The sequence below is a fragment of the Neolamprologus brichardi genome, chromosome 1 (assembly GCF_056152115.1).
Source record: "Neolamprologus brichardi isolate AB-2024 chromosome 1, ASM5615211v1, whole genome shotgun sequence".
NCBI lineage: Eukaryota > Metazoa > Chordata > Actinopteri > Cichliformes > Cichlidae > Neolamprologus > Neolamprologus brichardi.
Genome location: NC_142104.1, coordinates 43419456 through 43444654, shown reverse-complemented (window position 1 = coordinate 43444654; position 25199 = coordinate 43419456). Strand labels below are relative to the sequence as shown.

The 25199-nt window shown below is 38.6% G+C and overlaps 1 protein-coding gene across 3 annotated transcripts; it reads left to right on the top strand.

The window, feature by feature from the left end:
* Nucleotides 1-4104: 4104 nt before the first annotated feature.
* On the top strand, nucleotides 4105-13799 carry kmt5b (lysine methyltransferase 5B). Of its 3 annotated transcripts, none has more exons than XM_006808086.3 (10): nucleotides 4105-4268; nucleotides 6120-6377; nucleotides 6464-6611; nucleotides 6713-6878; nucleotides 6958-7067; nucleotides 7398-7564; nucleotides 7673-7692; nucleotides 8685-8821; nucleotides 8974-9173; nucleotides 9403-13799. In XM_006808086.3, exons 2-10 carry the CDS (start codon nucleotides 6209-6211, stop codon nucleotides 10887-10889), a joined length of 2604 nt encoding a protein of 867 aa, XP_006808149.1. In that variant the 5' UTR covers nucleotides 4105-4268; nucleotides 6120-6208; the 3' UTR covers nucleotides 10890-13799. The 3 variants fall into 3 exon arrangements, with proteins under 3 accessions (XP_006808149.1, XP_006808150.1, XP_006808147.1); XM_006808087.3 differs by lacking the exon at nucleotides 4105-4268 and adding an exon at nucleotides 4319-4394; XM_006808084.3 differs by lacking the exon at nucleotides 4105-4268 and adding an exon at nucleotides 5120-5479.
* Nucleotides 13800-25199: the final 11400 nt, after the last annotated feature.

The following is a 25199-nucleotide window of genomic DNA, read 5'->3' as shown; positions in this document are numbered from 1 at the left end:
ATCAGAATAAACTAGAAAATAATAATAATAAACTCAAAGCGCTGGGTCACCAACCCAGGACCATGACAGGCCGTCAGTTCAGTTTGCTGCCATTGCCAGCAAAGGGTTTTGAATAAAGTCATAGGATTGATCATTTTATTTTCAGTTACTTCAGTTGTGGACTTTTTGAGCCTCTGAGATGAAGGGAATGCGCTAAAAATACTTTATTTTGTCACATTTTTATGCAATCATTTTGTACAACCCACTGATGTTTGTACAACCCACTGATGTTGATTGTTCAAACATCCGTGGGTTGATGTACGAAGCCTTTCTGATGTATGAAGCCTTTATTTGTCAGTTACAATTTACAAAAAACAGTCAGTTAAATTACATGTGTAAGAAAGCCTACCAAGCGGTATGATATCCCAGTGGAGACGGCAGGTGTTGTTGGTCCAGGTGCATTGCTGGATTCCTAAGGAAATATTTGCATCAAGAATGACTGTTGCCTACCAAATAAATAAATTAAGTTGTATTTTGTTCGATGTCTGTCTGCTGCCTACCAAATTTAAAAAGAAAAAGTGAGGACTAGCTAAGTAATTTAGTTATGCTAGTTTAGCTAACACTGCTATCAAGCCGTTGGCGATTGTGAAGTGGAGACTGCAGCTGCTGAGGGTGTACTACTGCTGAACGTTTGGATGGCCGACAAAACGGCTCTTCCAATGTATTACATAGGTTTACAGGAACCATAACGTTTACAAGGAAGCCATGTTTTACATGGAAGCCATGTCCACGGTTAATCACGTGACCTTTTGAATGTGCCTCACGTCTGTCTCCCTGTTCCCCGGTATATAAGCCTTTAAGCACACGCAGCGAGGAAGAGAATGTCAGTTTTTAAATTGAAATATGTTAAATTTGCTAACTGTCCAAAAGTTGATTCTGTTCATCTGGACGAAGCGTTTTCAGTGGGAGAAACGTTTCGTTACTCATCCAGGTGACGTCTTCAGTCTCAGCTGCAGGTTTCAATCTTATAAACAGCACATTTGCATAATGACTGAAACCAGCCCACTGAAGGAACAATGGGCTGGGAGGTCAGTTCCTTCATCATGACTATGCAAATTCTCATGACCATTGATCAACAACCACTGATCATGGGCCAGCCACGTGTCTGAGCAAACACACAAACTCCCTGAGGGATCCCTTGGACCACTGTGAGCGACAGCAGACGTGTGCGCTGTGGTCACGCCAGTGTTGAATCCATCCAAGTTACATGGTTTGTCAATCAGGCTGCACAATGCAATGCTGTACGGTGCAATAAAAAATCAGTGAAAAAGCGAGGCAGTGACAGATGTTCGGGACCACTGTGTGCTGTTTATTAATAAACAATATATTCCTATATGACAACATGCATAAAACCAGAATGGTATTTGTAGATCAGTGGGAAAATAGCGGGACAGTAGGCGGGCTTGCTAGCTTTTGCGCAGCTTCATCGGGTCAGTCTGAAAATTAAAAAGAAGAATGAATGAACTTACCGTTATAATCAAGGGGGTTTAAATATGTTAAATTTCAATACATCAGATGTGATATTCAAGATGAACTGAATCAAAAATTTTCATTAGAGACAAACATAGATTATGATATTTAACACCAAACCTTAAGAATTCCTTCTTAAATGTGATTTTGATGTCAACAAAATTCCCATTCACTTATCTATTTTTCACAGACAGGCATGATCATGTTGGCTTCTACTCTGCACATTTTTGTTTCACCTTCAGATCCCCCGTGCCACCTGCTCCTGGATCAAAGACTTCCTTACCAACTGACTGCAATCAGTCCAACTACTTCCAAGCACTTTTTTCTCCAAAGTGTGCCTTTCTATTGTTTTATATATATTCCTATGGTTTGTCTATATTCCTCTTGATTGTGTTAATTTCTCATTTTTGTCATTTATTGGTGCTGTCTTACTATTTATGTTTTATTCCAGTTTTAATTTCGTTATACATGTGACAATGACAATAAAAGCATTATTCTATTCTATTCTTGTCTACAAACATAAATTTTCCCAACATAAATCTCTGATTTGAAATAACAAAAATATTAAATATAAAAAAAAATCAATGTTTTATAAGAAATGGATCTAAAATAATATTAATTATGCATCCAAACTAATGAATGAAAAACGTCAGGAGTTGAGGACTTTTGATGTCCCAGGGTCTGTGAGAGAACACAGTACAGTTTTTGATGCAATTGCAATTTTTTTTTTTTTTTTTAAAGCTGCTACATGACAGAAATGGACCAGATATAAAGATGTTCTCATAAATTGCATTAATATGTAGGATACAAAAAATTAATAAAAAATTTCTTAGGTATATGATCCATTGTCCTGTAACTGCTCATTGTCAGTTTTATTGGAATGGTAACTTTATGAATACTAATTGTTGGTGACTTAAGTCTTTAGTCACCAACAAGGTCAAGGACATTTACTTTGAAATAATTCATCAAATATATACAACAAACCATTTTATTAAAAAATATAGAAATGATTTGGATGAATCTTTTACCTTCTGTAAAACAGTCAGAGAATCAATTTTGCATCTTTTTTTTACGATTGTATTAATGTTCTGTTTTTTGGACTGAAACTGAACAATTATTTCAACTATGTTTTAGTATTAAAATGAACCTACAAAATAGATTCTATTTTTAGATTCTATTTGGAAAACTCTGATACAAAACTCCACTCCCCTTAATTCAAGGCTGAACTGAAAACTCACCTTGGGCCTTTGAAAGGTTTAACAGATTTGAAAAGCCATAAAAAGTAACTTTAATGCCTTTAAAGATTGTGTTTAAAATATCTCATATGTGGGCTACATGTCAGGTATTTCCTGTATGTTTCATTATTTCTTTTTCTATTTCTTTTATTTATTGCTTTACATTGTAAATGTTCTCAACTTCATAAGTCTCGAATTGATATTTTTATATCATATACTTAACTGTATTTATTGTCAATACTGATAATAAAATAGAAAGGGGGGAAAGGGAATGTGAAAGATAATTTGATTGTTAATTTGTTAGCTAATATGGAAGTAATCCCATACTTAATACCATGAAATAAATCTTTGATTTTTAAATCCTTTTACTTATTTCTCTTTTTTTTAAATTGTATTTTAAAGAAGATTTTTAAAATCTATTATTTGATTTGAAATTCGGATAACAAGTTTTTTATTGAAAGGTTAATTTTTTAATGTGAAATCCATTTTTGATTTGAAGTGTTTATTAATGGATTAATCAATTTTGAAATATTGGCTCAAGTAATGTTTTCTTTTAAATTAAATTATCAAATAATAAATTACTTTAGTCATGTTTAAATAATCAAAATAAATGGTGATTAAATTTTAAAATGCATATTTTATTTTACAATTCATTACAAAAGCACAAACAGTCTTTATTTTGATACATCTGGCGCTTCTGGTCCTCCATACCCGTCCTCTTGAAACAGAGCTGAGGGTGCAGTCCCCATACTAATTCTTCTTTATGGAGTATTGGGGTTTATGCATAAACCCCAATTGGCAGGGTACTTTTGAAACCCATTTATAATTAGTAAGGTGTAATTAATGAAGGTAACAAATATTGGAACGTCAGAATATATTTTATAAAAAAAAATTGGTTAGAGCTATTCTGCGTATAAATACATAAGGATAAGCCTATATGAATGAGGACTACTCTCATTGCAAAGTGATGTTGGATAAAAACAAAAGTGCAGAACAAGAAGGACTTTTGTGTTTGGGAAGAGGGGAAGAGAAGTTTCCATACCCCGATGTCGTTCAGATACGGTTCTCCATAAAATATGCAGCAGAACCAGCTCTTCCCACACCGGTGGATTCTTTAGGAAGTGTAACGAGGTTTGTTTATGCAGCACTACTTTTGTGTACCTCCGACAATTACTGCTACAAACTAAGATACCAATTTTCGGCGTTGTTTAATAAAAAAAGGTTTAGAAAAATCCCCAATCGTGACCATTTTTCAAGTTTTACATTGCGTTTTCTAATTATGTTTATCCTTTAAGCACAGACGGTAGAGATTGCGTCGTATTTGTTGGACCTATTTTCTTTAGGATGGCTGTGCTGCGTTTTTCTCTGTCCCTCTGTTGTCCGTGGCCGCCATCTTGAATTTTAATGTTAATTTCTTTTAAAAAATGTGTTTCCTGTGTTATTTTATTTTAGGGTATCGTGCTACATTTGGATTAGTTTAAAGAAGAGCTGTTTTGTTACGCGACGGTTTAGCGTTTTAAGATTGTAAGTATTTTGTGTGTTTGGTGGGGTTTTTTTGTTGTCGACTGGGGTTATTTAACGATACCAAGCCGTGTAACGCTCTCAGCTTCCTTTTGAACTCATTATGATGTATAACATTACTTACACCCGGTAACTCGTTATTTGCTTTCTTTGATAACGACAGTATATTGTATCTACATGGATTCAGGTACATTAAGTAACTTTTAATTCGCTGAGAAACTGAATATTTAGCCCATCGACCTAGCTAATGGCTTCCATATCAAACAACCTGTGCTAATGCAGTTTGATAGCGTGCGTTAGCTGGTGTATTCCAGTTGTTTGTAGGTAGACTGCATACCGTAAACTAGTTACTGGGACATGCTGGGAGCTAAATGCCGTGTAATCACCGAATATTTCATGATTTTTGAGACGACATGAATTTGATGAGGAGAGACTGAATAACTGCAATTAGTCGTTGCTCACTGACGATCAAGTTAAGTTAGTAGGTGAAGTTTCATGTCGGCTAACATGAATCGGGCAGTGCGTTAATGCTTGAGGATACGCTGAGGGTTTAAATCAGCAGGCCCGGCAAACTAGCCGTATTTGGTCCTTTTTTTGCTGAAATTTAGCAGCTTAATAGGGAAACGTCAGAGCAGTTTGTGATGTCGAATTGGTATACTGTGGCATGAGATGGTCCTTAAATATGTGCACTAGTCTAACAGTACTCGACATCATCCTTTGTTTTAATTGCGTTTGATGGGTAGTACTTGTGAGACGTGCTTAGTCTTTGGAAAATACCTAGGCATGTAGCCGGCAAGCTAACCACTCAGGCCTCGTTCGTGGTAATTAGCCTCAGGCTAACGAAGCGAACGGTTGGAGAGAGGGGAGTTGTCAGCAAACAATACCCTGCTATATTCACAACTCTGGTACAATTTCGGCCTCAGATTTCGGTGTGGCCTTCCGGGTTTCTACTGCCTCTCCCATTCCCCGAGGATGTTGTGTTCTCTAGTAGCTAACGTTAGCTTTTGAACCATAAAGACGAAGCACATTTGCTTCGATCACAACTGCGATGATGCCACACTATAGCGCCCTGGAAACTGCTCGTATGACAGACTTATAAACACCACGGCATGGTAATGAAGCCGAAAACGTGTCTGTCATATGATGCATACATTAACAGGGCAGCACTGTGTGGATGGATGACAGGAGAGAAGTCATTTCTGGTGCACTTGACAGTAAGCCAATGCAGTATGTGGAATTAACGCTAAGCGGCGCTCGAGGATTATTTTTCTGTACTGACATTGCCCAAACCTGAAGTGTCTCACAGCGCTGGGTTCATTCACTGATGCTGATCACATTATGCCAGTAGTGTTTTAAATGGCAGTTTACTGGGCAAACAAAAATAATAACAAATTGTCATCATTGAAAAGCTAAAAGTAGCAAATGTGTTCTTTTTTCTTGAAATTAGTTTGAGATTGATTAACAGAATAATATTTATAGTACAGATATTAGTGAAATCAGAAAGGAAAGAAATGCAAGAAATATGTTTACCTTCACTGTTCTACCTCTGTGATTGCCAAATGGTATCTGAGTAACTTTTCAAATCAGTCTTCTTTATATAGCGTCATTTCACAGCATTGGTTACCTTGGTACAAACCCTACAGTAACTGTGTTCCGCTGTGTTCTCATTACAAACCCAGGTAATGAGGTATCTAAAATGAAGATGCCTTGATGTAGCGATGCTAAACAGAGCAAATAGTGTTCTTAATGCAACATGAAGAGTTTGTAGCCAGCAAATTCAATATAAGATATTTTCTGTTAACCAATTGAATTTTTGCAGTTTAAAAATTTCTCGTCCGTTTCTTCTTTCACCAGGTTTCAAAGTCTTGTCCCCAGTCTTCCCCACTCAAGAGTGTTGCTTCATCTCAGAGACTAAATGCAACTGGACCAGGGGTCTTGTGGGCATGAAGTGGCTGGGCGAATCCAAGAACATGGTATTAAATGGCAGACGACATGGAAACAAGTTGACTGGCGAGCAGACTGTGAGCCCGAGCCAGACTCGCTCTCAGCATCCACAACGTGCATCTCTGCGCCACAGCAAGAGCCACACCAGAAACCGAAGATGTAGCCGCAGTGAGTTCAATATGCTTGCTTTTACTAATCCAAGGATTCTTCAGCTGCAGCATACTTTAACTTTAGCATGCTTGTGCTTTTTGTAGGATTTAATGCAGCCAGTCTGGAGGCAGAAAGGCGCTATGTACCCTCCTCTGGAATGACTGCCAAGGAGTTGTGTGAGAATGACGATCTAACCACGAGCCTCATACTGGATCCATATCTGGGCTTTCAGACACACAAAATGAACACCAGGTTAGCAAATATGCATCTGCTAATTTTCTTGCAGCTTCTCCTGAGATTATCCCAGATGATAAGCTTGTAGTTACTTTTGTATCTCAAATGTCTTCTGATAGATTTCGACCTATTAAGGGAAGGCAAGAAGAGCTGAAAGAGATAATTGAGCGCTTCAAGAAACACGACAACTTGGAAAAAGCTTTCAAAGCTTTGACATCAGGAGACTGGGCTCGAAATATATTTCTCCACAAGACGAAGGCTCAAGAAAAGCTCTTCAAGCAGCATGTAAATACACTATTATTATTTTCCCACTATTGTGCAAGCCAGCCATCCAATCACAAAGCTCATTATGTGTTTTCCATAGGTGTTTGTTTATCTGCGCATGTTTGCTACAGACAGTGGGTTTGAGATTCTCCCTTGTAACCGTTACTCATCTGAGCAAAATGGAGCTAAAATTGTGGCAACGAAGGAATGGTGAGAACCAATTGATATATGTTATTAATAACTGTGAAGTTTGGTTTTGTTTAAACTTGGCCATTGTCTAGTTCAAAGATAATTCCAGTTACAGTGATTTCAAACTTTTGATCTAATAATAATAATTGTAACACTATTAAAAGTCCGTCACAGGATGTGAGTAAAATATATTAAAACATAAAAAAATAAAACTGCAAAAAGAAGAAACATAAGCAGTTTATTAGAAGTTGGAAGAAACAGATAACCAGAGTTATGGTAGGATGTGATGTTAACTTACAAACTTGTTTTCAACCTGGGTGATAACCCTTTCTGCCTAATTTAATATCGCAGGAAAAGAAACGATAAGATTGAGTACTTGGTTGGGTGCATTGCTGAGCTCTCAGAGAGCGAGGAGAACTTACTGCTGCGGCATGGAGAGAATGACTTCAGTGTCATGTATTCGACCCGCAAGAACTGTGCGCAGCTGTGGCTTGGACCAGCTGCATTCATCAATCATGGTAGTAATCTTCGTTTTACTTGTGGAAATCTTATCACGCCCACTTGTTAAAAGTTTTGACATCACTGTTTTTCACGAGTATACTAATTGCTGTGCCCTCCCCCCACAGATTGTCGGCCAAACTGCAAGGTAGGCTTTCTTCAGCGTCTTTTGGGATCAGTCACTTTTAAATAGGGCTGCTCGATTATGGCAAAATTGATAATCACGATTATTTTCACTGAAATTGAGATCTCGATTATTTGACGATATTTATTTATGTAATGACTTTAAAGATTGTCAAAAAATAATATAAAATAGTGTGCAAATACTGATAACAGTGCAAATGTTTGCAATATAAGAAAGAAATGAAAAATGTAAACATCTATGTTTAACTTTGCAGTGTTGCTCTGTGGTGCAGCTACGACACTGTAGCAAAGTTTACACACTGTGTCTACTTGATCCACGTCTGACTCATGAACCCATAATGTTTCCACACCACTGAAGTTTTTTTACCTCTTTTCAACCAACAGCAGTCACTCTCTTCTCCAAATAACTTCTGCTTAGCTTTCCGAGCTTCCCTCGGTCCTCTTAATCAGCGGTCCCCAACCCCCGGGCCTCGGACCGGTACCGGTCCGTGAGTCGTTTGGTACCGGGCCGCGAGAGTTGAGGCTCAGGTGTGAAATGTATAGTTTTCAGGGTTTTTATCGGTTTTCAACGTTATTTTGTTATCGTTTTTATCATTTACTCAGTTTTCCTGGGTCTTTTCACGTGTGTTATGAATAAATCTTCTTTTTTTCGGTACCGGTACTAGTTTTATTTTGTTGTATTTATCCGCGACACCTTAAAGGCCGGTCCATGAAAATATTGTCGGGCATAAACCGGTCCGTGGTGCAAAAAAGGTTGGAGACCGCTGCTCTTAATTGTTGTGACGCGTGTTCGAAATGCAGAGAGGTGCGCTCGATGTGCCACACGGAGCAGCTCGAGAGTAAAGCACGAGGGAGGGGCTAATAATCGGCTCAGTCATTTTTAATGATCGTTGAAAGCCCAGATCGTAATCGAGATTAAAATTCGATTAATTGAGCAGCCCTACTTTTAAATGTGGAAACTCAGGTTATTAAGACTTTTTCCGTTTGTCTTCTAAGTTTGTGTCAACAGGTCGGGACACAGCTTGTGTGAAGGTTTTAAGGGACATTGAGCCAGGAGAAGAAATCTCGTGCTACTATGGAGATGGGTTTTTTGGGGAAAACAATGAATTTTGTGAATGCTATACGTGTGAAAGGTAGGAGTATACGTCATGAGAAAACTAAACACAGTGTTTGAGTGTGGGTTGGAAAAACAAAAGAATTTGAGTAAAACGAACTCAGAATCTCAGTTGAGTACGATAAGAACAATTAAATCATACTTTCTTTTTCCCCCCCTTCTGTCATGTAGACGAGGTACTGGTGCTTTCAAATCCAAAGCTGGACTGCCAGTGGAAGTGCCGGTGATCAACAGCAAGTATGGATTGCGGGAGACAGACAAGCGCCTCAACAGGCTGAAGAAGCTAGGGGAGGGAAATAGGACCTCAGACAGTCACTCTGTAGGCTCGCACACCGATGTAGACTCTCAGGAAATGCCAAAAACACATCAATGTAAGAGTCCTCTAACAGTTTAACATGTATTTCTTCTAATTTGAAACTCCTTGGGCAATACTGTCTTATATCTCTTAATTGTACCATGAATCATCCCCAGTAATCTGTATTATTTGTGCTGCAGGACTCCACTAGAAGTCCAAAATGTTACATTTTATTTCTTTTTTTCTATATGCAGTTACTTATCTAAAAACATTATAATGTGCAGCCTTTTCTGTTTTTCCTCCAGCTGCCAGAAAAAGAACATCCTCATCGTCATCATCATCTGGCCTGAAGTATAAAAACAGGACTCAAACCAGACAGACTTTGTCAAGAGCCCTTACTACCTCATGTTCAAAACAAGGTCGCGCAAACAATAACAGGGTACCAAAGAGACTAAGATCCCAATCTAAGCCTTCGCTAAGTAAAGTCCAGTTGCGAAGTCGGAAGAGGGGTGCAGAGCCCAAGGCACTGGCCAAACGAGAGACCTGCCAGTTGGGTCTCACGGACTCAAAGATGTCGCTCTGTAAAGGCGTCACTGTAAAGAAGGAGAAGGATGGGCAGGAGCTAGTGCAGCAGACACTGGGCCAGCAAGGCTATCTGACACGTCACACTGCCAAGGAAAATGGCCACGTCCCAGCTGTGCAGAGCAGCGAAGGCAGCCAGTGTTCGATGTACAGAACTCGCAGGTCCACAAGGACCCTTGTAAAGGCTCGGGAAACAGCATCTGGTGTTAAGCTAGAGCCCAGCGCCATGGATGGTTTGAGTCCAGTCCCTGGTGGGGTGGTCATCAAAACAGAGCCCGCTGACATGGAGGAGTACCTCCACCACGGAGTTGAGCTAGAACATCCATCATTAGATGCTGGCTATGCCAGAAGACGCTCAAGCACCAGGCAGAAACGGCCAGCACGGCTCAGGGCCGAGCGGACAATTAAATGCGAAGACACATATGGGGAGTCCTTCATGCAAGTGGTTGGCAGCCACGCTGCAGAGTTCTCAGATTGTGGAAATATGCTTTTGAGCTTTGCTGACCAACATAGAGACTACAATTGCGTCACCCATGGCAGCAAATCTTTCCACCGGGACAAGGGAAAGGGTAGTTGCCGGTCTCAGGACAAGGGGAAGAAGAAGCGTCGGATCACAAGATACGATGCTCAGTTGATCCTAGAGAATAACACAGGCATCCCCAAACTGACGCTCCGCCGGCGGAGGGATAGCAGCAGTAGCAAGACCACTGACCCCAACGATCCTGTTGGCTCCTCCCATCTTTCTGCATCTACGGTCAATTCACCGTCTTCGAGCAAAATTAGCATAAAGTTCAGCAAGGATCATGACAAGGATAAAGGCAGCTCCTACATCGCCAAACTGAATAACGGTTTTGCCCCTGTGGTCCACAGCAATTCCACCAAGCTGAAAATCCAGTTGAAGCGGGAGGATGATGCACGAAGACTATCACAGACAAAGGTGGACCAGATTTCCTTTAATGGAGACATGAGTCAAGGTCTAGAGACCAGGAATGGTGGACATCTGACCCAAAAGGTCCTGGCAGACCCTTCGTCTGATGATGAGGACAAGGAAGTGGAGGATGACGATGACTACTTTGATAATGAGTTTGAAGACGATTTCATTCCACTTCCTCCAGCAAAGCGGCTCCGACTCATTGTGGGTAAAGACTCCATAGACATTGATATCTCCTCCAGGAGGAGAGAGGATCAGTCTCTGAGGCTCAATGCATAAGCGGTGGACTTTTCCCTGTAAATATAGACGACCTGCTAATCAACTGTTGTGTTGATGTAAAAGAAGTACAGTAATTTAAAAAGAGAGAGAGAGAAATTGAACGTTATTAGAGGGTGCTGTTAACTTGAAACAAATTTGTTGTTCACTCTGTCACTTTATTTCATATAAAGACCAACCACCCAAAATATTGATTAATGGAAATTTTACAAGTCCATCCCGTGATAGGAATCTTTCTCATTTTTGGGAATAATCTAGCTGGCTCCTAAGTGAAAACAGAATTTGTTTTAAGCTAAACTATTCCTTTAAGTAAATGCACTTGTTTATTCATAATGGACGTGGATATTGTAGAAAGTGTACAGTATGGTGATTATTCCTCTCTGTCTCATAGGCAGGTATTTTACTGAACTTTTGGTTTTTGTCTCTAGTTGGTAAGTTTCAGTAGGCAAACTGCACTGAATGAACAGTGTAGAGTGGTTGGTCCAGAGGCATTGTAACATCATCCAGACAGTCCTTTAGGATGCAGGTGCCATGTTCTCATTATTCCAGTAGTTTTCCTGGGAAAGAATGTCTTTTTTTCAGAGTATAATTTAAGTTCATCATGTGTATGTATGTGTCGAATTGAATTATGATGTTAAATTTGGGCTATCATGGGCTTACCCACAGGAACAGTTTTTATTTATGGTATATCAGGTAGGTAGAGCCTGATCGATCCTTATACTAAATCTTTGCTACCCAAAAATTCGGTGTTGCATGCTTAAATAAAAATAGCATGTGAGTTGTATTGGAAGAGGGACATGCATTAGTTTAAAGTGAAAAATGAATGAAATGTCAAAAGTTGTGGTAATATGATTCCAGCTCCAAAAGTTAGTTGATCTCTGTGGACTCCCAGGATAAAAAGTGTTACACAGTTGAACAATTACACATTTTACAGCAGAGTTTTGGTAGCTACTTTGGGAGGTTATTACTCCCTTCGTAACAACTGTGTGACTCTAGATTTTGCTCAAGTCTTTATCGACTTAAGATTATGCATCACTTTTTGTATAACTCACAGTTAGTGCCACATGCTGTCTGCAGGATGTCACCTCAGGTGATTGAAGTCACAGAACTGGATCTCTTGTCTGTGTTTTTTGTTGTCTGTTTTAGTACAAAATGTTTTTTTGAGTGGTTATTTTTCTGAGAAGTCTGTTCTCCAGGTTTAGGGTGTCAGATTCCTGTGTTTTTGTGTTACTCAGTACTAATTTGCAGGAACAGGTGCGATTCACCTTTCTACCAAACAAAGCTAGCATTAGCTGTTAACATAGCACTCCAGCCACTCATTCTCTTTTGGCTAGAAACAAACAAACCAAAAAAAAAAAAGTAAAGCAAGCCACAATGCAAATGCTGAGGCTTTAAATAAACTTTTATATTTAGTCTATAGTAATTCACAAAGTAGTTAGGAACTTGCAACCATTTTCCCCCCGCTGTGATGCTACTTTGCTGCAAGTGATATGGACAGCAAGAGGATCTTCTTTTCTTTCTTTTTTTTAAATAAAAGGTATTTATATTGAGGTTTCTCAAACAATATGTGTGGGTCTACAGATAGATCTGTGGTAGGCTTATATATTGGTCAGGCTCTGTTATGTGTTGGAAACGACTGACAGAGTAAACAAGTAATCCAGCTTTAGCAGCAAGGAACGTGTGTTTTTCATTGTTCAGACATTGAGCACATTTCTTTGTGGTAAATCCCTGTAGCTTGTTCAGTGATGTAAATACACACCTTGAGCAGCGTAATTTAAAAAACAACAACATCAAAAACTATTTTATAATCCAGCATACATAAAATTGCATTCTTCAAAGTTGTTCATTTCTGGAGCTACTCTGTAATGGTAACATGGCACATGTGGTAGTTCAAGGTCATTCAGATCCACTTTTAAAGGCTACCAGTATATGCTTTTGAAATCCGAAATGTTAAAAGTAATGTACAGAATGACTGGCTTCCGTGTCACCGTTGAATGATGTTTTTCCCCACGCTCACTCTTTACTGTGAGAGTTTGTAAAATCAGAAGTGATGTCTGTTGACACTAGACTTTGCAGAGGAACCTTTCACTGTTTCAAATGTTCTTGAACTTTTGAATCTTGTACTGAGGCTTTCTTTTTTTGTTTTTTTTCCCAATATACATTCTGTGGTGCTACTTTAATTTCCTTCCTACCTGTTTGATTTTCTCTTCCATGTACGAATGGCAGCATTAACCTAGAATTTAGAAATACAGTGTATCACTTATATGTTTAGTCACTTGTTGTTTTTTAGTTTCCTTTACAGGAGCACATATACTTTCCAACAGCATTAGGTGCCTTAAAGAGCATTTTGACAAAATTTCTCACATAGCTAATCATGAAAGAGTGTAAATGCTAAGCCATCTGTTTTTCCCAGAGAAACACTTCATCAAAAGCCCACCGTCAGTCCTTCTGTATATTATTTTCTTGTTGTGTGGATGTAAATGAACAGCCCAAGGGATCAAGACTGAGACTCAATGTTAATCTTATTTCCTGTGTTTAATATGTACTGTTGACATCACCAGCAGCTAATCACCATTTTGACCATGCTCAGTGTGGCCCCAATATCCCCTCCTTTGGACTTGTCCATCCCACACTGTAAACTCTTCCAGGTGTTACCATCTGTGTGGTCCTTGTCCAATAGAAAGCTGTCACAATAACCAGCTCACTCAAAAAGTAAAAAGAAAAACATCTAAACAAATGTGAATAATTTGCGGAAATTTTTAGCGTGTTGCGTGGGTAGTGGGAATCATGTAAAGACAAATAAAAATGGGCAGTGCATATATTGTCCAATATGTAAATCATGTGAACACATCTTGTACTTATTTAACAGTTTTGAATACTTGAAAACTATATAAAGTTTCTTTGTGACTCTTGTTCCTTGAGCGTTTTGAGTTCTGCTGTTAAAGTGTACAATTTTCCCCTATTGGTGCTAGGACATGTACCTTGAAAAGTTCAGTTGTGCATTTTCCGAAGAAAGTGCAAACTAATATTAGAAAACAGTTTAAACACACGATGCAAACTATTTAATCACACCATTGTGATGAAAGTTCTATATAGCATGTTATTTCCTAATATTAAAAATGCTCTGAATCTGCTGTAAGCACTTCAACTGGAATAGCTAAAAAACAGTATGTACCTTTTAGTTCTAAGGTTTTACATATCAACCTCCGATAAATAGCAGCACATTACACAGTGCCATTATTCAACAAAAACTAAGCCAGAATGTAGAAGCAGTGTGTGAAAACTAAGTCTGCCTTTACTGCTTCTATTAAGAGGGCAGGTAGCAGCCAGATTCTGCTAATCAGATGTGCTGGATGAACTTATTATTCCAAACAGTTTAAAGTGTCATTCTTCAGCGAGAAAGATTAGTAAGTGGAAAATGCCTAAGACAGTCAGTATTCCCGGGAGTCAACATTTCAGTAAATTTACCCCAAGGTGAAACCATGAAATAGTGAAATAATTTTTAAAAATCTGAAGACAAGAGTCTCAGGCTCTCAGGGCCTCAGCATGTTAAATGTTGAAAAAAAAATGTTGAAGTTCATCACAGTAAAAAAAAGAATAAATCAATATGTAAATATCTGACCATAATGCACAGTACCATGTTTTGAGAAAGCTTAACAGCATATTGATACCCCCCCCCATCAGCTGTCAAGCAGTGGTGCGGGTTGATAATTTGATTAAACTTCCGATATACCAAAGTATTCTACATATAAATGTGAAGCTATCTGTCTGAAAGCTAAATAATCAAGTGGTGGAAAGGTCCAGTCAAAGTAATGCCCTTAACCCAATTGATGGGGTCTTAGGTGAGTTGTGCACAGTGAAAATATCTGTAAGCTATATGAAGTTTCTTTGTATCTCTTGTTCGAGTTCTGATATTGAAGTTCCACGCTTGTTACAGCAAACATCCCAGTATGATTTAATGCAAAAAGTGAAGATATCAAAACAAAGTTAAGATTTTGCCATTTACAGTGTTGGTCAAGTTACTTGAAAACAGTAATTAATTACTGATTGTTTCTCCAAGTAAGTTATTCTGCTACTTTAATGATTATTTATTTTCAAATCTAATTAGTTACTTTATTACTTTTTAAAAATATGATGCAACCTGAATACATTATAAAGTAATAGACCTTTCAGACCAATTTTATTTTTTCTGCATAATCCATCATATAAAATTGAATCAAATGGAAAAGTCTGTTTTTAAAACATTTTTTATTAGTTTTATTAGTTTTTTGACTTCAAGTAAATATTGAATTATATGCAACAGTGTTTGATTGGAAGAAATTTCTTTAAACCTATTTTCTCCATATTCCAGCATATAAAATAAAATAATGTTTTGTGTTTACACTCACTCTTTCAAATAGATAGATGGATGCAAGTAAAACACAGCAAAAAAAAAAAAAAAAAATCAAAGATTCAGCAACTCTTAAATCTATTGTCACCTGTTTAGTAGGAGTGGGGCCGGTGTTGGTTTGCCTGGTGCTGCAGCGGTCATGTCAGTGGGGGGATCCCGGGGTTTCTCTGTGAATTTCATATTCTTGTGGCGGTGGTCTCGGTGCTTGCTCAAATTTGAAGTTTAACTATAACTGTAGAAAGAAGTTTTCTTCCCAGAGTGTGCAGCAGACGCTAATGTTCTTGTCACTTTTTACAGAATCAAACTCAAAGTATTTCCACGCTTCAAATGCTGCATGGTCGTACTCTCTCCCGCACTCCATATTATCCATTGTTGCATTTATCCATTGTCACACGCTCGTACGTCATTGTCATGAGACACTCTCACAAACAAAATCACAGTTTAGCAATGCAGTAACGCAGCGTGCTTATGGGAAAGTAACAGTAATCAAAGTACTTTTTTTGCAATATTAATTCCAAGATGGCGCCGGTGTACGTGGCTTGCCGTCCTCAGCTATCCGGTCGTTAAGTGATGACGTGACGAATCCTACTTCCGGGCCTAAAGTAGTCTGTGTTTAATATGGCTTTTGTGTTGTTAACATGTTTAATGTTTTGTATTTTCTTCTATTTAACCTCAAAAAGCTCCTAAAACAGTCAGTGATCACTGTTGACCTCCCTCGGCTTTTATTACCGCTAATCATTTATTTAAGCTCAGTTTTTAAAACTTTAGGATGTAACTACAGCCCAGCCCATGCAGCTGTATATGAATAACTAACCTCGTATTGTGGATGGATTATCTCAGTTGTTCTCCTGGCTGAAGTTTGGTCCTTTTACAGCATCCTGCCATGCGATTACATTTGTTCCTGACCACCGAGAACACTCACGTTAACTTAAATCGCGTGGAAAAAAAGTTAGCTTGTTTATGTTATGCTAACATAGCTGTGTCGCTAGCGGTCACGTAGCACATCTTTATATACCAGCTAGCCAAACTTCACTAACCCTACAAACGTCACTGCTGTTTAGTTTTCTGTCTTCATTTATGTTGGAAGTGATAACAGAGCTGTACGTTTGAATTTGTTAAAACTGGTGGCTCAAACTGGTGGAAGCCTGCAGGACATCGGCACTCGAGGCCTGGAGTTGCCTACCCCTGGTCTAGACGGATATTGCAAAAGAGGTCAAAGGAAGACTGAGAGAATATAAACACAGAGGATAATGAGGGAACAGGACACAGGTGGGAACACAGCTGAAACGAATCGTGCACTAATGAGACACGGGAAGCAAAACCGAACACAATGCACACAGGAGGAGAGACTATCAATGTAAGACAGTCCAGGTGTCAGTGTTAGCTACTTCCTAAGACATGCATGCTTGACACAGAAAGAAAGAAGAAGGAAAAACTAGAGGAAAATAAGCAAGAACGAAAGAAGAACGTAAGAAACCAGAGTACACAGGGTTCGTACAGGTGCTTGAAGTCCTTGAAAATGCTTGAATTTTAATATTGTCTTTTCAAGGTTTGAAAAGTGCTTGAATTTCAGATGTGGTGCTTAAACGTGCTTGAAACCATATTTCATTCACCACAAACAACTATCTGACTGAATAGTTTTCTTATCAGATAGAGAAATAAAATGAGTCGCAAAGTGTAAAAGCTAAATTTCTCCGCCTGGCTGCCTCGCACGCATGTCAGTCTGTTTCAATGTGTGACCCCGCCCCTCCCACGGACAGTCGGGGGTGAGCGCACTAACTTGATGCTGCTGTTTTAATGAGTGTTTGATGGAAAACGACACTGGCGGGATTTGAGTCACATGACAGCTGAGTCCTAGTAAATAATTTCGAGTATGTGTACATAACACAGGCTAATGTTTAAAACTATTATTATTATTTTGCTAGCTATCAAACTTGCTGGAGAAATGATTGAAATGCACTGAGTGTGATAGAGTATGGCAGTGCTAGTACAGCAGTTAGTTATGGCATGGTGATTTATGCAGTATGCTTTAAACTCGGCTAACATTACTTAGCAGTAGCAGTAATATTAGTTACTTCACTCAAGTGAAAGCTTTAAACGTTAGTGCAACACTTAACCAGCCAACTTAAGACTTAAAGAAAAATTGGTAAAAAGAGGGACTGATCCATGTGGGCACAAAGAAGCCATTTTTGTGCTACTGAAGTTCCCTGGCTTTCATTCAAAATGTGTTTATCGTGAGCACCTACACATTAAACAATTTAAAAATTATAAATGTCTTTAAGCTCACATTGATGCCTGTGGGGCTCTATCAGCCACTGAGACAACAGACACATTTTAGTGTTTTAATGAATAAATATTTCATACTTTAAGGCTGCCTGTTTATTTAAGGGAGATGAACAATACATTATTATTTGACATGATTATATGACAGCTGATAGACTGAATAAATAGATTTTAGGTCGATGTTTGTGCGTTCTTAAAGTCTTATATGTTGAGTTGAACTGAGTCATCTGTTCAAAGCCTCCCAGTCAGTGCTGTACATGGTGTTATTAGCACAAACACTTTAAAGCTGATCATTTAGCACTTTAACAATAATACAGACAGCAATGTAGTCAAACATCTCACAGTTAGTTTTATTGGGAATGAACTTTAACCTGTTAGGCCCCCAGGGGTTTTCTGAGCTTCCTGCTCGAAGAGGCCAAATTAAACGGAGTATTTCTCTGCAATTACAAACTCTGTGTAAACAGTCTTGGTATCAAAATAAAGCTAACGCTTGTGTCATCAGAGGGGTAAATATTACTGCAGATGTTACTATGTCAAAGTTACTGTGACTCAAACATAGAAAGAAATGATTTATTTAAACATATTTTATAGCTTATAACACCTTTGAAAATATGTTTCGGTTCACATTTAACTCCAGAAAATCATAAATCAAAATATGGATATTACCTGTCCACAGATTCATGGTGACGTAACTGCTCTTTTAACTGTTTGGTGTTTGTAGAAATGGTTTCCAGCTGAGATTCAGAGGCTTCTGTGGACACGACTCATGTCTGCTCTTATATTTCTGACCTCGTGTTATAACCGATTAAATGTGATCTCCTCCCTTTTCCCCCATTTTTGGTGGTGTGGGTGCTTCACTAGTTACAGTAACAATCATCTGTCTCCTGTTTTTGTGTCACGTAGGAAAGAAGCATCAATATCTGATGAGCAGACTTATTCATTTGTGCAGATTTCTTGTTTTATGTGGTTGTTTTTTCCAAGTGGAGATGAGCATCTCTAACAAGTTGATTTGTTCACATTTGCACATCTGCATTTTTGAGAGAAATGTGTTTGAGTTTGTGCACTATATGCATATAAGACAAACATTTCCTTTTTCAGTATTTTTGTGTGGTGCATTTTTCTCTGTTTTAACAAAAGAGGAACAAAGAACATTTAAGTCAACCTAAGATTTGTTTTAATTTTTACATGGTCTTACTGAGGTGATGCAAAGTGAAACATGCATTCTTCTTTTTGGTAATGTGCTGGAAAAGCTTGATAATGGACCTTGAAAGTGCTTAAAAAGTGCTTAAATTTGACCCTGAGAAATCCCTTAGGTGAACAACTATAATACCAGTACACAATAATGTGACATTTATGTAATGTTTTTCTTCTTCTTCAGTATAACCATGCTTATTTCCACCCATATCCTGGTCATGACCTAGTTTTGTTTTTTGTTTTTTTTAATACAATCTATCACAAAAATGAACGGGGTTGTTATTCATAAATGTGCTCTGACAGAGCTAAATGTCAAATATGAACCATACAGCAGGTAAAATAAGTATTAAACACATCACCAATTTTGTAACTAAATATATTTCTAAAGGTGCTACTAACATGAAACTCTCACCAGATGTCAGTAGCAACCCATCCAATCCACACATACAAAGAACTGAAACCATAGATGTCCATAAATTGTGTCATTATGAGAAATGACACAAGGAACAATATTGAATATTGAAATCCTGAAGGCACCTTCTGTAAACTGAGTTTTAGTTCTTTCATATTTCACTCTTGTCACTGTTGAGATCACACAAAGTTTCTTTGTGCTGGTTTTCATCTTTGTTTTGTGTTGTTGGCTTTGTGGTGTTACATGCCACAATGAGTGGCACTGCTGTTTTTCTGTTGCTCTTGTCTTTCAGGTGTAAAGCCTCGACCTATTGGCCCATTCAAAGTTAATTGCCACGTGTCTATTGGCTGATCTGGGCACAGTAGGCCAATCATTCACCAGGAATGGTTGCAAAAGGGCAGCTCCCTGGGGCTGCTTCTGAGTCTCTCTGACTTCTGTTTGGTAGGTTCTGTGTGCAAATAGTGTTTGTGGTTGGAGGCTGGACAGGTAAGTTTGGGGTACCTGCTACACATGTAACAGAGCAACAATTGTTAGAAACACTAGGTTATGTGGTTGATGCCACTTTTGTATGGTTTTGACTGACCTTTTTGTAGAGCAGCTTAGACAAGCCTTTAGTTTTGAGTATTGGTTGATTTAGCTTTTAGGGAAGCCCTAGGCCTCTTTTGTTTTGTTCATTTCTTTGATTTGACTCAAACCCCTGGTCCTCCTCCCCCACCTTTTTCCTGTAAGTGTATTATTGTTAAGGCATGAAAAATGATAAATAAACACTGCCTGATTTTTAAACCTGCTCTCTTTCATTAATTTTGGTTGTCATGTTCTGCTGTCTCCTAACTGCCTTAGCCCGCACCATGTGGGGGTGGGAACATAACAGTGGCTATACGCCAATGCTGAGAGAAAGATAACACGTGTCTCCTCATTAGGATAGTGGTTTGTGTTGGTGTGTGTGACTGTAGCCTATAGTTTTGTATTGTTAAATGGTAATTTCCAACACTGGTGGTTTCCAATTCTGCCTGTCAGTTAGCAGCTCACACTAGCTGCTGAAACATGTATACAGTGTATATATGGTGATATTGTATATGAATGACGGATATTATCTTAATATATCTGCACCACTACATTATTTTGGATAAAAAGAAAACTCACAAGTTGCATGTTTCTAATAAACTGAAGAGTAGGCTGATTTATTAAATATTCCCTTTCTTGGGTGAGGAAAATCATACCATCTAACTGACTTAAGTCACATTATGAAAAGATATCAGAGCCTTAAACGGGATTATTTTTACTAAGTGGGTCTAGCAGGGCAGGTGAAACACACAGCATCCTCATAAAGATTCAAGATTCAGGGTCTTTATTGTCAATACAACAATATGCACAGTATACAGCATACCCAAATGCTGCTTCACCCCAAGCCCCCTGTGGTGCATTTATAAGAACATAAAAAACATCTCCATGAGATATAAAACTAGAAATTACAAATAAATAATAACTCGCTAAATTTGGGAAAAATTAAGCGATAAAAAGGTACTATTACTAACTATATCTATGTACAATAAACAAAGACAGGACCGATATAATACAAAGTGGTCATGTACAATTACAGTAACGTGAGATCGTATAATACAGATGTGTTAAGGCAGGATGTGACTGAGGTGTGCAAATAAACATACTGTTAAAAGGTCCAGTTTGTTGTGGATTTGTGGAAGTTTTTGTTGTTTGAGTCTTTTGGTGAGTGCTGTAAAATGTTTGTAAAAGGGTTTGTGTTTATCAGTCCTAGTGAGTTGAGGGTTCTGACTGCTTGGGAGAAAAAGCTCTTGTAGTGTCTGGCTGTCACGGTTTTGATGCTGCGAAACCATCTGCCAGATGGAAGGAGGGGGAACAGTGCATGTGAGGGGTGGAAAGCGTCCTTCACTATGCTGTTTGCACGTCGGATGATGTGTTTGTCTCCAATGATGCTCTCTGCTGTCCTCGCTATCCGCAGCAGAGAATTCTTTTCAGCGAAAGTGCAGTTCCCGTACCAGATAGTGACGTAGCAGCAGAGGACACTCTCAGTGGTTCCCTGGTAAAATGATGGGAGAAGTCTCATTCAGCTTCCTAAGAAAGTGAAGATGTTTGGCTTTCTTCATGATGGTTCAGGTTCCGGGAGAGGTCATCTGATATGTGCACACCCAGGAACTTCACACTGCTGACCATCTCAACAGCAGATCGAAAAGCAGATAAAAGATGATGTATTATTGTAGACTATATAAGTAGAATATATATAAACATCTGCAGAAATAATATACAAAGAACACATACATGTGGCAGCAATAATAACCCAAAATAAAACGGGTTCCATAGAACTGAAGGAAAAACAATATTGACAATTATTATAATGTTTGTTTGTTTTTTTCTTAACGTGGTCCCTACGCTCCATCATCCTTTTCGCCAATCTTTTTTGGAATCTGACATGGAGTTTACTGTGGCTGCAGTTTTTATTCCAAACCATTCCAAACAATCCTGGTCTGGTAAACTGATTAGAATCAATCTATCGGGTTGAATGGAGGCATGCAGTGAATGTTATTTATTTATTTTTTAACATGCACACTCAAAGTGCTTTATACAACATACCTCATGATCACCCACATTCATACCAGCACTGGGGCAGTCGGGGATTAAATCGACAACCTTCCAGTTAGATGAACTTCACTACCAGCATGCATAACCAGTAGATTTAAAAATAGCTGCAGGCCATGTGTTTGCCATGTTGTGCAAAGTTCATGTGGTAAACATTTTATCTACTTAATTAAAATTCACAGATCTGGTTCATTTTCTCACTGCGTAGAGAATGTTTAAAGTCATAAACAATCTAGTTCCGGACAATATTCTAAAATGGTTTTCCAAAAGGGAACGGGGATGCAATTTAAAACAATCCTGTATTTGTAAAACACACGTTATCTTGTTAGTTTCTTTCTCTATATACTGTACTGTATATAGCAGAGATGACAATAAAGTTTACTTTGACTTTGAAGTTTTTGCGTGTGTGTGTGTGGAGTGAAGCTGTGGAACAGATTGTTTTTTATATATGCATCATTATTTATACAAATTTATATATCTGTAAATTTGTATCTTTTGATGTGTTACTGGCGTTATAAAAGCAAATACATGTAACGAATTGTAAGGAAGAATTTATGATGGATAGGGCATAAACAGGAAGAACAAATGTTGACTATTAGTTACTAAATAGTGAAAATGGGGTAAAATAAGCATCATATGCTTATTCCAACTCCTTTTTTGAACATTTAAGTTGATCTTAAAGAAAGAACATTAAATTGGTGTTTTGCTTTCCTTTTGTTTTGCTTTGTCTCTTTTTCTCTGTTGTTGTTATGCTAACATGTTCAAAATAAAGATACAAAAAGAATACATGTATATGTGTCAGGATTATGGGTTTGCTGGGTGGCAGGCAGGGTTAGGACCCCAAATGCAGGATTAAATGACATTACCTGGAACAGAGGAAGACCGAGGACTTAAATACACATGATAATGAGAGGATGGAGAACAAAACTGAACATAACACACATGAGATGAGGTACCCTCAAAATAAAGAGGGTACAAAGACACGTAAGCTTGACATTAGGACAGGGGATAAACAGAAATGGGAGCACGTGACAGACCTTTGTCAAAGGATGACGCAGACAAAGAGGGACACGGAGAGCGAGAGGGCGAGAGACACTGAGACATGACTGGGGAAATGAAATCACAGGGAGGTACAAAGAACGAACGCAGGAAACTAGACGCAAGCGGACGGGGAACACGGGGAGGAATGATAACAGAAAGCTAAAGGCTAGATGGGAAACTAAGATCAACAATAAATACAAGGATGAAACACTGAATAACTGGAAAATAAATAACCTCATAAACCCAAAGTAAATCATGAACCTTACTGAAAACTCACTTGTTTACTGTCACTACCTAAGATTTTGTTGCTTGGCGTAAAGGACTTGGCATGAAATAAGGAGTTTGTCACTGAAATCATATCTGACCAAAGTAAATGGATAGAATTAAACAAGCTGCTAAAAGTGTTTATTTTGCAGTCACAATGTGTACGACTTAAAGATGTTCTATAAATGTCCGATGGAAATCTTCCAGAAGTTTCATGTATCATTATCTTTAGCCTCAGAGTATTAAAACAAGATGCCCAGTACATTTTGTAGATTCAAGAATCCAAATTCAAGTTTTGTCTCTTAACATCTTATGTATGAAAGAATCAATGAAGCCTCTTTGCAACCCGATGAGTGAAGAGGTCCCAGCTGCGATTCTGAGGTCAGTCCTCAGCTTTAGAGCTCAGAGATTGTCACCAGTTTTTAATGTCACGCTTTGCCATGAACCAAGCGAAGCCTACAGATCCACAAGTGACTCGTACAGCTTGACGTTGAAGCGAGCAAGCATGATTGTGTGTCTCAGCTACAGAATGACACCATTTACAGGCAGATGGACGCAGCTCATGTTCTACACTATTGTATATGCTGTGGTCTGTGGAGAAGCATTGTTCTCTTCAAACTGGCTCTGATCTCACCAGAACCCTCGAGCCCCCTGATCAGCGTGTGTGCACTGAGTGGCTATATGCAAAATATTATCACTATTCATGATTAACTTAATGATATTTTTTATTTTTTAAAAGTCTGTTTGTCACAGTTGAAACTAATTTTCGTTATAATTTTCATTCCAAACTCTTTGAAAGTAGCGTTCAGGTAGCTGGTCTCCACTGTGTTGGCACCTGGCATTGAAGAAGATAAAAGTGGATAGATTATATTTCCATTTTCCACATATGTGCAGGCGGAGGGAGGCATGGAGTCATCTCACAGCCTTTTCTCTGTTCGCAGAGGGCCTGGAGGAGGAGCTGACCACCTGGTCAGCGTCTGGACTGGTGGGCTTCCCTGCTGCTGCAGGTGTACCTGTGTCTCCATGTTGGGCGAGTGTGTGAGTATATGTATATGTGTGCATGAGGGTGGAAATGCATAATTGTTTCTGTGTGTGCCTGTTTGTCTATGTCCATGTGTCAGGTCGGGTCTTCGACTCCACCTCTCTTAGACATCTCATTCTCTGGTGGGCCTCAGGGTGTCTGGGGCCCAGGTCTCCTCCATGCCTCTCGACGGACCAGTTTGCGGGAACAAAAACATGCTAGCTAAGTGTGTTTTGATCTCATGATTCATATAATACTGATGACGGATTTTTAGGCTAATAGTTAGGCTAACACACTTACCTCTCATATTTTCTTTCCTCACAAAAGTGATAGATCCTCCACTTCTTGGAAGTGTCTCCCAGTGCAATTCTTAGCATATTTTGGTTCCTGCAACTGGTCCGCCGGGTTATTGTCTCCCCAGAAACACTTCCCTTGTGCTTTTGGAAATCCATTTTTTCCTGTTTCAGTTTTTGTTTTTCCTATTTCCGCTGTGTTTTGTGTGCTTTTGCAGCATTTTTCTTATTGCTGGTGTTTTCTTAAGTTGCAGTCCATTTGGCCTCTCAGGGCCACCGTATTATAGGGTCTAAACTTACAATACAAAGCACCTTGAGGCAATAGTTTTTGTGATTTGATGCTGCATAAATAGAACTGAATTGAACTGAATTGAACTGAACAATTCTGATTGCTACAATGCCGAACAGGACAGGCTAAACACAACCAAACAACCAAAAACCTTTGGTATTGCATGATCCAGCCATTAATTAATTCATGTTTAAATTTCATTTTTACATTTCATATAAGAACATTAGTGGTGCAGTTAAATAATCATTTTATGCTTCAAGTTATAGATTGCAAGCGTCACTTTATGTCTTCTATCTATTTTATTTGGTGCAAGTAAATATCTATATCAGTATTTTATAGTTATTGTTATTATAAGCGTGATTCTGTTGTATTACTGTGCAGGAAGCCTGTAAATGAATGTGCTGCCACACTGCTCCCCCTGGTGGATATCCAAAACATTACCACCGATTTTCATAGATACTTAGCAGCTTTACTACTCACAGTTGCATCATCTACATCATGAGCGGGGATATT